General features: G+C 43.7%; 1 protein-coding gene across 4 annotated transcripts in view; it reads right to left on the reverse strand.

The window, feature by feature from the left end:
• Window positions 1–17,153, reverse strand: part of TRIM35 (tripartite motif containing 35) — a 379,901-nt gene that overhangs the window by 240,068 nt on the left and 122,680 nt on the right. For all 4 annotated transcript variants that reach the window (XM_085613100.1, XM_085613097.1, XM_085613099.1 and 1 more), the window contains one exon: window positions 11,147–11,268. In XM_085613100.1, coding sequence (XP_085469226.1) covers window positions 11,147–11,268 — 122 coding nt within the window. The remainder of the gene's footprint in view (window positions 1–11,146; window positions 11,269–17,153) is intronic.

Here is a 17,153-nt window from a genome sequence, read left to right on the forward strand (position 1 = left end):
ATTATGTCAAACTGGGGGCAATTATCCTGTATATAGTTTTCTTTTGCAATAATGTTCTGGTTGTATTTTAATGAGTCATTTTATGTTGAGGGAGATATATAGTGTTGTGCTGGAAGGTGCTGGGTTCCACTTGTACTATGGGAGTTATTTTCTTGTATTGTATGTTCGACATTTTAAATGTAATGATTGTCAAGTTTAGCATTTGCCAGTTTGTGCGTTGGCAAGCTGGCCGGTGATCATGTAATCTTTCCAATAAACTTACCTTTATTACAAGGCATCGTCTTTTCAAGCACATTTCCATAAACTTTAACAAACCCCAAGCATCTACATCAATTCCACTCAACCAATGGTTTATATATTTAAAAAATCCAAGTTCTTTGAGTAATTGGCTAGGAAGCATGCATAATTTCTCTTTTACAGAATTCTACACTGGATGGCTTTTTTATTCAGTTTCTTTCACACAGTACCTTCAAGTCAGAAAGAGGAGCTGATGGATGCCTCTAGTTGTCCCAATTGTCGTTTTGTGAGGATACACAGCTTGCATGTAATTTTGCGTGGTGCACTAAAATATATGCAGGCATGGCTTTTAAAACATTCTTCAGAATCATTTATGGCGCACTCAAGATCAGAAGCAAACAAAGAACAAAGTGTGTACATTACACTTCCAGCCTACGGCGTCCACGGACAAGTGCTGCATTTCAGGCATCCGTAAGACTGAATGGCAGTCAGATTCTCTAAAAAAGGATACTCCATACTTGCTTCATGAAACTTGCGGGGGGCCCCACTGCAAAGTACATTGAGGAAGCCTCCCATACTTAGGACTCAGTCTAAAGCTCTGGACAAGGGGCCCTCTGCCCATGCACAGTGCCAGAGGGAGCCCCCTGGAGCTCGAGGGCCCCACGGCACAGTGGGGGCTATTGTTACGTCCCCTACCTTCTATCGCTGATGTGGAGCCTATAGACTCCTGTTCTGCATTCACCACACAGCACCGGGCCAGCGTGAAAGATGCATGGAAAAGCAAAACACAGCAGGGGTGGTGCTGCTGCACAGATGGTACTGGTTACAGCCAATATGTCAATAGCAGGAGGTTCTAACTGTCCATCGCAGTAACCCAACTAAGCAGGACAAGAAACACTGCACGGCTGATTCTACATTTGCTGCACTGGAATAAACTAATGACAAACAGTGTTTCAAAACCAAAAATATTTTCTGGACCCATGGACATCTTCAATTCTGATGTCACATTATTTTCAATAAATCTTTACAACACAGTATCTGGGTGCAGAAACCAAGGACATTATGTTTCTGCCAGCTCACCAATAGAAATAGTACGCTTCGATCACCAATGCAATGCTAATATGCCTTATCCAGGCCATCGATAATTGTGCATGCCTGCATGTAAAGTCAACAAGTAGACAAGACATCATGCCACCCACCCTCCAAACCACTGGCAAACACCTGCGATGGAAGAAACAGAGCATCATCAAGCCGTAGGGTGCTCCACTTCGTATCAAAGCCCGCCGAATGGGGTTTGTGGCGTGTATTAACATCTGCTTACAGGAGAATCAGATTAATACAGCAGGAACCATCACTCTGGAAACTACAGCCCAATTATCAGGCAATTTATTTATTTATTTATTTTTAGCATTTCATAAAGCGCGAACAAATGCCCGCAGGCGTCTCGGCGCTGTACTATGTGAACTCTCCTATGCTTAGCTTCTCGCTCTTAGAGGTTAAACAACCAGGTTTTCAGTATCTTGCTGAATGACAGGAGATTTGGGCTAGATCTGATGGATTGAGGCAGTGTGTTCCATAGTTTCGGGGCGGCTACCAGGAAACGTCTGTCTCCCCAGTTGACTAATCTGGTCCGAGGTACCACCATATCGTTCAGTTTAGCTGAGCGAAGTGGTCGAGGAGGACAATAAGGAATAAGGTGGTCTTTCAGGAATTGAGGGGCTTGCGAGTGTAGCGATTTATAAACTATACATAATGTTTTAAATTTGATTCTATTCCAGATAGGGAGCCAGTGAAAGCTTCTCAAGGCATCAGTTATAGGTTCAAATTTAGGGATGTCCGAGAGGAGTCTGGCCGCTGCGTTCTGCACGGTCTGCATTTTCTTGATGACCCTAGTTTGGGCATTGATAAACAGGCCATTGCAATAATCCAATGCAGACAGGACTAGGGCACTAACTAAAGTCTTGCCTACACTTTTGGGAAGAAATGGAAGGATCTTTTTTACCAGGCGTAATTTGTAGAACGCTGTGGAGGCCGTCTGGTTGGCATGAGCCATAAAGTTCAATTTGTCGTCAAAAATGACGCCTAAATTTCTACTGTTTCCCCATCATCTCTGATGGACAGGATCAACTGGGTGTCATCCGCATATGAGGTAAGGTTCATCCCATGTGCTTTGATTGTCTTAGCAAGGTCCGACACATAGATGTTAAATAGTGTCGGACTGAGGGATGAACCTTGAGGTACCCCACATGGCAAGGACAACTCTGCTGACTCGAATTGTCCTAGGATGACTGCCTGGGATCTATCCGTCAGGAAAGATGCTAGTAGTTTCTTCGCTAGGCCTTGCACGCCCATGCTTTCAACACGATCGACCAAGATCTTATGGTCGACCGTGTCGAAGGCATCCGATAAATCTAGAAGCACCAACAATGCTGAGCCTCCTTGATCTCGTATTAGTCGGATATCATCCGCTACTTTGATTAGTGCCGTTTCTGTTCCATGAAACTTGCGGAATCCAAATTGGGTTTCATCGAGCAGATGGTATTGCTCGATAAATTCCGCAAGTTGACTATTCATGGCTTTTTCTACTATTTTGGCTAGAAACGGGAGGTTGGCTATAGACCTGTAGTTTTTTAACTCCGTTTTATTTAGGCCAGCTTTTTTCAGAAGTGGCTTTAGTAAGGTCTTTTTTAAAGGGGAAGGGAAGATTCCTGTGCGGAACATTAGATTACAGACTTGAGTTATAACTGGCACCACTGTGTCCATTAATGGGAGGAGAGTTTTCACGGGACAAGGATCCAGTGCTGAGCCGGACTTAATGGATTTGATGATGTCCTGAATTTGGTTTTCTGTGATTTCCGCAAACTGTGAAAAGATGTTTTCAGTATGTAGTGTTATTATGTTATCAGTGCTTTGATTATCAATAGAGTTAAATGCTGAGAAGATATCATTCACTTTAGTGAAAAAGAAGGATGCTAATGAGTCAGACACTTTGTGAACAAGGGGGGTTCAAATCAGGAACACCTCCTACAAGCTGTTTAGTTATGTTATAGAGCTTTTTATTAGAGTTTTTTGCACTTTCAATTTGCTCGCTGTAGTACTTTTTTTTGGCCTCTGTGATCAGGCGTTTATACTGAATTTGAAGCTCCTTATACATATGTTTGCTTTCATCGTCATAGCTTTTCCTCCAAGGTCTTTCTTTGTTTCTACATAGCTGTTTATGTTTTCTAAGTTCTTTTGTGTACCAGGGTGCTGAAGGGGAGCTTCTGTTACTGGACATTCGTTTGACTGGTACTAATTTATTAGTGGCCTGGTCCAGCCAAGCTTGGTATTGCTTTGTATCTATTTCTGGATCAGTAGACAGGGTGGGCTTAGAATTATCTAATGCTACTTTAAGGTTAGGAATATTGATGTCTTTCCATACCTTAAAAGGTTCCTGTCTGGGAGTGGGTATTTTAACAATGGCGGTTTCACTAATTTTTATAGTACTTAGTACCACGTAATGGTCAGTCCAAGTCATTGGGAGGACGTCAGTAATTAGGAGATTATCTAGATTAGTGTATATTCCATCTAATGTATGCCCTGCATTGTGGGTAGGTCCCGTCACCAATTGTGATAGGCCAAAGACCTCCATTTCCGACTGAAGGGATATGGTGTCTTTATCTCTATTACAGTCCAGATGGAAATTAAAGTCTCCTAGCAGTGTTATAGACTTCTCGATTGCAAATGCTTCTAAGATAGTGGCAATTTCTGTGAGAAATCCCAACCGAGTTTCTGGTCGTCTATATAATAGTATGCCTCTGAAGTTATAGGAAGGCGATAAATAGATATCAAAGTGAAGGGCCTCACATGTAGTAGTAGGTATTGCCGTGATGCGGATTTTGAGGGTGTCTCGTGCAATGATTGCTATCCCATCTCCTCTTTTGCTTGTTCTGTCCAGCCTATATACTTTAAATCCCTTTGGGACGGCTATTACAAGATCTGGGTCCGATGTTTTATCCATCCAGGTCTCTGTCAGGAACATTATATCAATGTTCCTGTCCAGAAGTAAATCGGCAATTTCTTGCCTGTGTTTAGCCAACGAGCGAACGTTGATAAGGGCAGTTATAAAATTGTGTTACCTGATTTTGATTGTCGTTTCCCACCGGTTTATTTAAAAGGGGGATGGCCGGCTGACAGTGCTCACATTTTAAGATTGTAGTGGAAAATATAGCTTCCGGACTGTATCTAATACATCCTTCCATGGCTCGTGGACGTAGATCAGTTAGTGAGGAGTGAGTGTAGGGTGGGAGGCGGGCGAATTCGGTAGAGCCAGGGGTGGTGGCCCTAGGCCCGTGTCCGGCGCGGACGGGCGCAGACGGGCTTGCCTTTGGCGCGCCCGCTGCGCCCGCCCGCTGCGCGGACGGGATGACCCCATATTTTTATACTGTGCCGAGGAGGGTGGGAGGCGTCCTGCCACTGGACCGCCAACCCTTTCTCCCTCCAAGATGGCGCCTTTACCCCGCGTCGTCAGCCCCTAATCGGCCACGCCGGGATGGAAAGGTGAGAGGAGCGCGCCTCGGTGCTAGGCAAATCTTGCACTCGCTAAGCGCAGTTATGCAATCAGTCGCCCTTCAAGTGCTTCTAAAAGTCGAGATGAACGGTCAATCAAGCAAATAAACTTTATTCCGTTTCACATAAGTTAACCATAAAAGTAACAGAAAAATCCAAAATACATTAAAACATGATTTCATTAAATAGTATACCTTATAAAATACAATTTAAAAAAACCTTGCTTCCCCTCCTAGTTTTAATCAAAAACAATAACGTACATAAAAACCGGACAGACCGCATCCCCCTAAGATTAATGTTGCCCTTTAAGGGTGAGCTAGGGCTGAGAAGGACAAGTCCTTAGAGGTTCCTCAGCTATAACTAAGAATCTAGACAAGCCCTGGTTCTTAAAGTGGATTTTAAGTAATATACAGTCCTCCTTCAACAATTGTAAATGCAGGAGGGCAGGCTGAGCCTGGGTAAAATTCAACCTCTTTAAAATGGGCACTAAAAAATACCAACGAGGTATCGCAAAAAAGGTACAAAAGAGCATAAGGTTTAGCAGATCCTGTGGAGACTGTCGCAGCCACAGGGTGCCAACGATTGCCCTCTACTGCACCCTCTTGGCCTGGCATGCAGGAGGTGAAAACGATTCATACTAAATCTAATCAATAAAAACTGCTCATATGTGGATACAGACCCCAAAAGATATGGTTCAGCCACAATTTAACCCTGTTCACGCAATCAAATGCGGAGGACATGTCCATGAAGGCTAGGTAGACAGTGCCTGGACGCGCTACAGTGTATTTACTTAAAGCCATGGTTAACCCCTGGTCAACCTTAACCACTGAGTCAAGAAGTGAGATTGGCCTAGAGCAATAAGAGCTATAACGATCACCGTTCTTGAAAACAGGGACTTTAGTAGAAGTGGCCCATGACTCAGGGCAACCACTCCGAGCTGCTGCGCTGAACACAGCCACAAGGACCGGTGCCCAAAAGAGTGGTTCAGACTTAAAGATCAGGAGGAATACAGTCTGGACCTGGAGCTTTGTTGGCGGTTAACCCTACAATGCCAGCCTCAATCTCTCCCTGTTAGAAAACCATCACAGAGGCGTCCATGTCATGGCCTGCCAGACAAGTTTGCTCTGTTGGCCTTTCAAACAGCGAGATGAACGGTCAGTTTATGGAGGCAGTTACCGTGATGTGTTTAGCATACAATCCCGCTTCTCAGGATTCAGCCGGAGTATGCTAAACCAAGGGTTTAAACACCAACACCCTCATGTAAACATTTTGCTGCGGGTGACAGGAGGGGAGGAGCATGGGAATCAGTATTGCAGCAGTACTGCTTCACTTACTCTTGCAAGACTCTGAATTAACCGTGCCACAGGCTCCGCACTAAATGTGAAAGGAGGGCACAGTCGTCATCTATAGTAATTGAATTCGAATAGTCCTGAATATTTCCATCTTATTCCCATTTTAGTTGTTTTGGGACTAATTCACAAAGGCATGCGAGTGCGTAAAAGAGTACTCCTGCAGGACTACTTAACGTACTCACAAATTGAATAGGCCAGAGTGCTTATTGTTTTACAGGCAGGTGCAGATTTGGACGCAAGCTTCCTGGTTAGCGAGGTGTCTTGGTATGGCTCGAGGACGGAGAAAGGCAAAATAAAAGAGTGTAAACCTTTGGCCACAGTGCTGAGGCTGAATCCATACAATGGATACAAACGGATACGCACTTTATATGTGAAGTTTTGAGTTTTTGTTCCTCTCCGTAGCAACATTTTGCATGTTTCTTTGTAAAGAAACAGGGTATTTTGAGATTGTGTTCCTTAGGAATATTAATTTTAATTAGGGCTCCCGGTTTTAAGGTATTTTTATTTTTTTTTAACATTTCAGTCTGTATATATCCATATTTATTTTTTGGACATCTTATTGGTATTTATCCATACTTATTTTGTGTTTTCACAAGAAATTGAATCGTAAAATGGTATATTTCCACATTTAACTCTTAGACAATCACCCATACATGAATGTCTGTCGCATTTTTGCAAATTAAGCAGCCACATAACACTATACAACAAAATACTACAGGCACATATTAGTGTTATACTACAAATATATGGTAATATATGCCTGTATTTAAGGAAGTGTGATCCTATTTTGTAACTCCGCATGCTGCCCATCTGCTCAGCTTTTGCCTGGAATTCATGAAGGACAGCATGGAGAGTCTTTCATAAAAAGCACAATTCAGTATTTTTCAGCTTTTACAAATATATAAAAACAGGAAACACATTGTTTTGTGTCTGTATTAATCTGTAAAAATCAGTAAAAACGGAAAACTGGGAGCCTTAATTGTAATGCATGACCGCTGTGAGAAAATAGAGAAGTAGGGTTATAATTAACAAAGTGTTTTAAAGCATGTGGTGTTTAATTCACAACCAAAGTATTTTACCGGAAAAAAAAAAAAAAGGAAATTGCACACGTAAGGTTCTGATGTGAATGGCTCAATATTCAATGCATTATTGTACAAATCTCATATACAGTTTTAAACTACTAAAGGTCTAAGAAAATGGATTTTCATAAATATGCAGTGTTAAGAACGTTTTAAACTTTCTTTAGGACCCGCACTCAGGATTTTTTATCATCTGGTATGCAACACTTCGAACTTTAAACTGTATTCAGCTTAGCACCACTTCTTGCGGCTGTTCCCACTGCTGGGTCTCAATACTTTATCAATGCTGCATGCATCTAGGGCTTCTCGTTACTTTATACTTAAAGGGTTACACGCTCAGGCCTGCATGCACTTAGTATGGTGGTACCTCATTAAATACATCTCTGGTTATTTTGAATGGGTTTTTGAAATTATTTTAACTTTGATGGAAATCCGGCAAGTTCTTTTGATATACATAATTTGGACTGACATAAATGAATAGTATATGATCTACCAACAAATACTTTAGGTTAATAGTTTTAATGTTGGCAGTTGTCGAAGTGAGCGGTATCAGAGGGGCACATCGTGCCCATACTTTAAGATGAAAAAAATCCAAAAACAGTTCCAACTTTGTTAAAAGACAACTGTCAGGGACGGTTAAGCCTGACATTAAGGATGCCGCAGCTGAAGTGGAAGAGAAGGAGTCTCCTGTGGTGCGAAGCCAAGGGAGAGACAGACAGCTGAACAAGAAACAAGCCTCGTCACCTGGCTGGCAACGGCCTGAGAGAAATGTAAGTGTATACAATTGGTTAATCTGCAAATGTAAAGGCTGCTTGGAAGCCGGGGCGGCTCCTCCGTAATGGCAGAGTGTCGCCCCACAGCCCGCGCCAGCAGATAAATAAAATGAAAATAACAGTAACATTTTATTTCTGCTGTCTGAGCCCCGCAATATGTATAGGGCGGGCATGTCAGGGAGGAGGAGTAGTTTGCACTTATAAGTGCGCATGCGTGTTTGGCCGGCTGTTCTAGGCTGACCAAACACATGCACGCTTCTATTTCTCCAATCCAGATGCGTTACACAGCCAGGTTGGAGAAAAATCACAGGCTCCAATGCACTGTGTGTGGCAAATGAAGCCACTCTATCCAATCCTGGTGCTGCTCTCAAGCTATGAGAGCAGCGTCTGGATTGGGTGTGGCGCCCATGCTCTTCCGGCCCGACGAGAGGAGCAGAGAGGCGGCCGTCAGCCAGAGTGGAGGGGCAGGTAAGTATTTTTTCACTTTTATATATTATTTTCCCCCTCCCCCAATCCCCCACCCTCCGGCCGCCCTAGCACTTTAGATAGGCGACCGCCACCACTGCTTGGAAGCAATATTGCCTTCAATCAATCGACGCTCAAGGGTTACAATTTTTTTTTTTTTAGTGGAATGGCAAGGCAACGAGGGTTGTATGACGGAACAAAGCAGGTAAAAACATTGTATGCCTTTATACCGTCTGAGGTAAGTATTAATAAGGCAAGTTACATATATATATATATATATATATATATATATATATATATATTTAATTATATATATTTAATTTACTTTTTGGGAAAGAACCTCCATACTTACCTTAAATGCATGGTAAAGTTGTGTGGTAAAGGTCTATACGTGGTGAAAACATGCATGGTAATAAATGCGTGGCATAAAGCACTGCGATGTAAAAAGCGTGTTGTAAAAACTGCTTTCCGGCGACAAGCCAATCTGTGCATGCTTTTAATGGACAGTTCTAAAAACACATTTTCCTTCCCTATAGTCGGCATATTGCTAAGATCTATATTTTGTGGCAGCCTATCATACTGTGTAAGGCACGTTTGAAATACTGACTTACATATTTACACTGCTTAAGTGTGGGACGGTGGGTACTTCATAGCACTAAATATACACAAGCTACGCTATCCCACTGAACCAACCAGGATTCAATTCTAAGACTCTCTGGTTACACACTCAGACATCTGCAGTAATCACATTACCCAATAGGGGTTTCGTACCAAAGTAGTGCATCTCCCGTTGCTCAGTTTCACTTGCATTTATTTTTTTATTTAAGGCTGCATTATTTTATATGCAGTTACCTGAATATAAAAGACCAAAAAAAATAGTTATAGAAAATTGTTCCCTTCAGCCACTCCTTTGATTACGCCCTCACGCTCCCTGATCCTACCCACATTCACCAAGGATTTATTTTTTTTATTTTATTTATATAGCGCCTCAATCGACCCCCGAAAGGGTATCTCTGTGCTTTGGATGGGCAGCATGAGTAGTGTTACTACAGCTGAATCAGAAACAGAAAAAAGTGGTCTTGAGCAATTTCCTAAATTGTAGGTGATCAGGACATGGTCTCAAGTGCAGGGGGAGCTCGTTTCAGTAGCGGGGGGCCAAGATGGGAAAGGGCCTTTCCCCCTTGTCTTGCCTTCCTAACTCGGGGAACCTCAAGGAGATGTTTGAAGTCCGAGTGGAGAGACCTAGAGGGAAGGTGGGATGTAAATTTCTCCGAGAGATAGGTGGAACCAAGATTGAATAGCACCTTATGGATGGTACAACAAACTTTGAATGTTACCCGTTGGCGTATTGGAAGCCAATGAAGCTGCAAGAGAAGAGGGCAGGAGGAAGTCCTAGGGGGTACGTTAAGGACTAGTCACGCCGCCGTATTCGGGACTACCTACAGTCTGCTGAGCGAGGTCTCATTAGCAGAGATCAGCAGACCGTTGCAGTAGTCCAGACGGCTTAATATAAGTGCCTGAGTCAGAGTCTTCCAAGTAGAATCAGGAAGCAGAGTAAAGACTTGGCGAAGTAGGCCAAATGTATGGAAACAGGCTCTAGCTGTCTGAGCAGCATGCTCCTTCAAAGTGAGGGCTTGATCCAGATGGATGCCTAAGTTCTTAACAGTGGATTTAGGGGCAGGAGGAGCACCAAGATCAGCCGGCCACCATTCAGGAGACCATAATAAGGGGGCATCTCCGAAGAGGATCGCAGTTCAGATATTTTAAATGCAGTAGGACCGCTGAATGTTGGGGATGCGCATCACTCCAATATGGCTGATTCACCGGCCTCTCCAATATGAATTGTCTAACACGAGCTCTTTCTTTTCGCACTCTACCATTTTACTCGCAGTTGAAAACGTGACTTGTGGCAATGTCAAGGATATGGATTTTAAATCAGACAGATGCCTTTCTTCTTTCTGGTGTTACACAGTTAACTTTTCCAGCTGAGCACAATTGGCTCCATTTTTCTGATCAACCGAGATACATATATGAGATTTAAGATAACTACAGTATATTCTTTGTACTTCTTGACTTAACATGTGTTGGCTGTTTGTACTTTTATGATAAACTGGAAACATTTACATTAAACTTGGAAGAAGCCAAATGAACACCGGGACTGTTTGCTTATCACAATAATTGGTACTTGTTGCATCAACTGTTGATAGTGCTCCGGTATCATAGTGCAGTTTTTGGATTTGATGGTAACCTATTTAGGGTCACAACGTGTGCAACACCCTACAGGTAGCAGGGTGTTAAACGCTGTTGGTAGCACTTAATGTATGCTTGATTAATAAATTGTTACAGTAACAATATACTAATCCACATTTGTTCGCTGGAGATGTGCGATTGATTCAGACCACTGCTACCTCCACATGTTGCTTATTAACACTTTAAACTTGTTTATCTAGCTACATGCAACACTTGTATAACTCATACCTTTTATGAGCCATGAATTGCACAAACACACACATATATATATATATATATATATACACACACATACACATATACATACATACATACACACACACGTTTTTAAACTCGTTCTCCCATATGTTTGATCGAGGACCTCTCACCCAGTCTCAGTTAACCGAAATCTGCAGTGATCCCATAATCCGGTCAGAGTCAAGTTGCAGTATGGTTTCCTTACCCACTTTAATGGAGTTCAGCATCTTCTTCCAGACTCTGTACTGCAGTGAGCCCAGGTGGTGGGCCACATCAATCAGCGTGCCGGTTAAGATGGCTTCTGGCTCATCTGCGGTGCAGGCGATCCTGAAATTTGCAAACAATGGGAGGAAGAGGAAAAAGGGCACTATAAAAAAATGTGCAAACCATTAGATCGTGTTATTCCTGTGGAGAAAAGAGGGATTGCAGTGGATGACCAACAGTTTTTTTGTAGTCATTTGCTAATAGAGCAGCACATCACACTACAGGGTTTTTCACACCGCAAGAACAGAGGCAAACCTTAATCCTTAGCTGACTATTAGCACACATTCAACATCACAATAACGAGTCCGCTATACATATTTAAACAGCACTTGCACTCTAAGCCAGTAAGATTGTCAACCATTTTAGGAGGAGAAATGTAAAAGCTTCGCCTAGCTAAGAGCCAACAGTAGGACATTTTCCACAAGCACCGTGCCAATTCTGAAGGTATTTACTTGTCCTCACCATTTAGTACCTGCAGCTTCTATCCTGGGTTAAGAGTCCAGGTGCAGTTGGCCTTTGTGTATTCCTCCCAGACAGCCACACAGTAGAGGGACTGGTAGCTGGAAGGATAGCTCATCCTAGCAGGATGAGGTGGGGCTGTACACAGCCTGCTTGAACTTCAAAGAAACTGTCTCAAAACACACAGAAACACACACACCCTCCGTGTGCCCACAGGAGGCAGGAAATAGTGTGCAGGGGCTCTAGACGTTTCTTCCATTTTAAAGCTGACAACAGGTATAAAACTTGAACCCACAGACCCACTGTCCTGCTGCTTAAGACCTGCTGTTCTGCTTGAACATAGTATTTCCAGAGTGACTCCAAGGGCTAGTTGGATTGCCTGCTAATCAGCGCTTCAGGGATAGCAAAAGCTCCAACCATCCTAAATCTGCACCTGGACCATGTCTGAGTGAGTCCTGACCCTCTAAGTGGTCCCCCACCAGTCCTAGGCCTTTGAAGTGGTATTAAAAAGGTGCCCAGATGGAACATTTTTAGCCAAAAAGTGCATCGGCCTGTCTTTACAGTGGCTCCCGCTATATTTTTCTACGCAGCAGCAAATCCTGTTCAGCGCCATCCAGCCATGAGGAGTCCTCTGCAGCTACAGCCCGCTGGAGACTTAGACTTCCATATAAGAGATTAAGTCAGAATGCTGAAATCTTCACCATGACTTCGTCCAATGGCTTGCTGTCGACCACACCTACTCCTAAAGCATCACCAGCTACACTGCCGTGCTGAACTTTACCTTCTGACTTTTCTGAAATTTTCTTTGAAGTTTGAAGGTAAGCGGAGGCCAGGCCCAATCAGTTTAGTGTATCCAAACTGCAATCAATAGTAGTCGGCCATAACTTTCGACAACAAAGCATTCCCTTCAGCATGGTGAAGTAGTTTTCACCCTGCTCCGTGTAAATCTTCACTTTATTTTGTTGGGCAGCCCACTGTATTACCATATGGTAGCAACAGTTTGGTGAGTTTACCTTTGTGTGGTAGGTTCAAGGCTGGGTTCCTCTGCGGCGGCAGTGCGCGCCAGAGATGTGGGGTGCTGGAGGTTGGGAACAATATAGTCTCACACAGGTCTTCTCACTCCCAAGACCCCAGGGGCTCATCATAAGTGTCCTTTGGAGATGAAGGGCTCCCAGGATCATTCATTGTCCAGTGCCTTGAGTGGGAGGGGAGTGATGGGATAGTGGTGGTGGTGTTGTAGGTAAGGGAGTAATAGGTGGTGGACTAGAGGCATGTTTTTCATTAAATCCTCCACATCGAACACCTATTGTTCAAACTCCACGCAACAGTCGACCTCACCCCAAGTGGCACTGATCTACAAACCACTTGAACCACGCACCAATTTCACCAACACCATCACGGACTTCGTCACACCACTTGCCCTCGATGCTAGCAATTACGTGTTCCTTGGAGACCTGAATTTCCACCTGGAAAACCATACTGACCCAAACTCAAAAGCACAAAGACCTTGGAATCCTGGGCATATCCCAAAGAGTAAATAGCCCTACCCATATCGTCAGACACCTCTTGGACCCTATTTTAACCACCTGTGGCAAAAAAGTCCAAGAGCCAACACCAGTCACCTTGACAGACAACACCCTCATAAAGGTGATCTTCTCCATCTAGGTCCATTACACATGCACCACCGCGAGACCGGCCTGCCAAAAGGGGAGCAGCATCACTGACAAGGACTGGAACACTGCACGACACCCACCGACCAACCCAAACAGCCTCCCCCAAAGCCATCAAGAATACGACCACCCCATACACAGACTCCTTGGTCTCTTTCAAACAGCAATAAAACAAAATCCAGACCCCCATGGCATTTGTCGGAATGCAGGCTGATGAACCATCACTGCAAAACAACTGGAACGCAAATGAAGAATGAGTCAGGATAATGGACACAAGGGGTTCCGACTAGAGATGCTACCACCAAATGCACTGCTCTGGTAGACTGCTTCAAAGCAGGCATTAACAGAAGCAAATAGATCTTTGCTGTTGGTGAGGTGAAATCCTACACAATGGCGGTCTCAAACTATCACTCCCTTGCAGGACCTCTGCACCAATGTCTCAATTGATCAGCAACAAAACTACCTAATTTACAGCAAATTCAAACTGCAACCAGACACGTCACACCATGCCAAACCCCTCCAAGCTTTTCCAAAGAATCTATTGTACCCACCTGGCCCATCACCACCCCATATGAATAAAGTCCATCCACTTATGTGCCCCATCAGACCACGGTCCCCACTACACATACTCCAAAGGATTGCAACGCATCAGTGTCATGCTTATACTCATTCTGAATGCCTCATTCTCTTCTGCGACCTTCCCAGCACTTCTAAAAAAACTGTTTTTCCTTTGCTCTTGAAACCCTCGAAGAACCCTTCAGTGCTCACCAACTACAGAGCGATCTCCCTGCTACTATTGCCAGCCAAGGTCTTGGAAAAAACTCAGACTCCTCACCAAAATCCTCAACACCACTCAGTCTGGTTTCAGACCCAACCACAGCATTGAAACTGCCCTCATTGCCGCCACAAATGTCATCCGCAGAGACATTCACATGCACGGAGGAGCTACAGCAGGCCTAATCCTCCCGGAGCTTACCACAGTGTTTGACACGGTCTCCTACACCATCCTCATATAATGACAACACATCAGAAGCCAAGAGGACACACTGATGGATAGGTTCCTTCCCTACTGGAAGGCCCCAGTCAGTTAACCCGACCCATACACCTGACACCAGAATCCACATCTGGAGAGTCCCACAAGGAGCCTCCCGGAGCCAGACCCTCTTCAAAGTATACGAGATCCCCCTCTAGTCAGCATCACCCACTCAAGAAAACATGCTGTCGTAGGCAGATAATACAGAGCTCGTTCCCCTCCCTCACGGACAAGACACCCTGTACCCGATCAAGTTCCATGCCTGCATGAATGAATGAAATTGCCCACTGGATGAAGGCCAACTGTCTAAGGCTGAACACCAACAAGACCGAAATAGTGATCTTCGTGAAGAGCATTTTACTGTGGGACTCCACCTGGCAACACCCAGCACCCACGCCAAGAACCTTGGGTTTGTCATCAACAGCAAACTAAACAAGACCACCCAAGTCCCGGGCATCACTGCCTCATGCTTCCATACTCTGAAGATGCCGAAGAATATTGTCAAATAGCACAACCCAGAAAGCCATCATGCATGCACTCATCTCAAGCAAGCTGGAGTAAGAGAACATTCTCTGCTGGGATCAAAGAAAAAAAGAAAAAAAAAAAAAAACTCATCCAAAAGGCTGAAGCCCATTCAGAACTCGGCAGCTAGAATCACTCAACTGCTCAAGTCAGTCACATTACAGCTGAAGGAGCTCCGCTGGTACCCCCATGCACAACGAGCACAGTTCAAACTCCTCACCCAGACAATCAAAACACTACATAACACTGACAGCATACACCAATCTGCTTTCACAAACAGTCCAGACGCCTCCACTTGTCTGGACTTGCACAGACATCCCACCCTTACAGAAAACCAGATCCGGCGGTCAAACCTTCTACATCCATCCTAAAGCATGGATCAACCTGCTGCTACACATAAGAGCCTCCTCCTCACTTCTTGAATTACGCAAGAATCTGAAAGCCTGGCTTTTCATGTAGTCCAAATAGATCATAGGTTTGGCTAAAATCGCACCTTCCCTGCACCAGGATACCCTCCCAAGTGATACTGTGCTATGCATAACATAACAAAGGCCATATTGCATTTCTTTGAATATATCCTGGAGCCAGTGGATGGCAAAACTCTTGCTTGTGATGGAGCAGGTAGTGCAAAATGTTGTATACCTCCTCTATTTTGCATGAAATTATCAACTGAATAACCTACTTAATTTACTAATTGTGTACGATGATATATTAAGATTAACCAACCTGCATACATGAATTACACGTGGGAACTTGCTATTTGCATGGCAAAATAACTTTAATATCTAAAATACGTACGCATATTAACTGTAGTATATGTGATAATTAGATATTGCATGCTTTGTTGCTTTTGTGACGTTTGCATCTTCGTGGAGGACCGTAAAGGTGAATAAACTGCTTTAAATGTCGCTATAAACTAGGAAAACACCAATACAAAAAGAGATTAGTGAGGGTATAACATTAGAAGCATCATTTCTTTGTATTAATTACTCTTTTGTGTTTGTTTCGCTTAAGTTGACATCTTGGCCTAACAAAAGATGGCGGCAGAGTACAGATTCAGAAGTGGCCACAGTCTCGTGATGCGAGAAGCCTAGTGCGACTCGGATGGTATCGTGAATTCCCCAACGACCTCTGTACACGCCGTTCCTGTCAAGGATAGGTTACTGGGGCGCTGCCAAAGACCCCAGAAGACAAGAACTGTTATAAATGAACAATGAATGAATTTAAAAATTGCAACATTCGGAAATTTGCTCATAGCCGAAGAACTCATCAGCAAAAACCTTATGAAACCAGATAATACAAAATCGGACGATTTCTCTTGGCCAATCATCTCTCTTCACCGCCCAAAAATGTTTCATGTTATCCCGAAATTTATTATAACAGTAGTAGAATAGGGAGGGGAGTTGTTGCTACGCTATTCGAGACCTTTCGATGACGGATGCTGGCACGATTTCTGGTCCTTTGGGACTGTAACGTGCTGAGCAAAGTACTTTCAGACTCTGAGATCTGGTCTGATCCTTGGACAATTTAACGACAAAAATTCGGTTATGCTGAGCCAATGAATTAGAGAAAACCCAGAATAGGTAAATATGGTGTTCTGTGATTTAATTAAATTGATCTAGAAATTCTAAATTTTGAAGAGAAATGCTAATAATGAAAATTTAGATAAACAACTATTGATTAACAAATTATGAGTTTGTGGTGCTTTACAAAGAGAATAGAGGATTCTGAGTCTTAAATGTGTTTTAGCTGGTTCTAAAAATCACCATCAACCAATCCAACTATTTGGTCTGATCGACCAAGTGGGTGGAGTGCCTTGATGTTTAGGATTAGGAATCTATAGGTGGTGAAGGGTAATGTATATGATGTAAGATAACTTCTTTCCCTATAGGTTATAAGGTACTCTCACCCACATGTCCGGCGCATCATTCCCCCTCCTGTGTGCAGACCTGTGAAAGAGAGGAACGCGTGAGTGTTGGTGTTATGGGCCCCACCAATTAATGCATGGGTGAATGAGTTAGTGTGACGGCGGGTCTGCGATGCAGGGAGGACAGTTGTGTTCTCACCTTCCCCCCCCCATCCCCTCCCCCCCACCCCCCAAGAGTTGTTTGCGCTGGATCACTTGTATTGGTGAATCAGTGGGTTTATGAGTGACTATGGAGGACTCAATGGGTGCGTGACTTACTGTATAAGTGAGTGATTAGGTGTCTCAGTGAATATATGGGTGAGTGACTGGTTGTTTGAATGTGTGTATCTGTCAGTTG

Source organism: Triturus cristatus, chromosome 6, assembly GCF_964204655.1.
Source record: "Triturus cristatus chromosome 6, aTriCri1.1, whole genome shotgun sequence".
Classification (NCBI taxonomy): domain Eukaryota; kingdom Metazoa; phylum Chordata; class Amphibia; order Caudata; family Salamandridae; genus Triturus; species Triturus cristatus.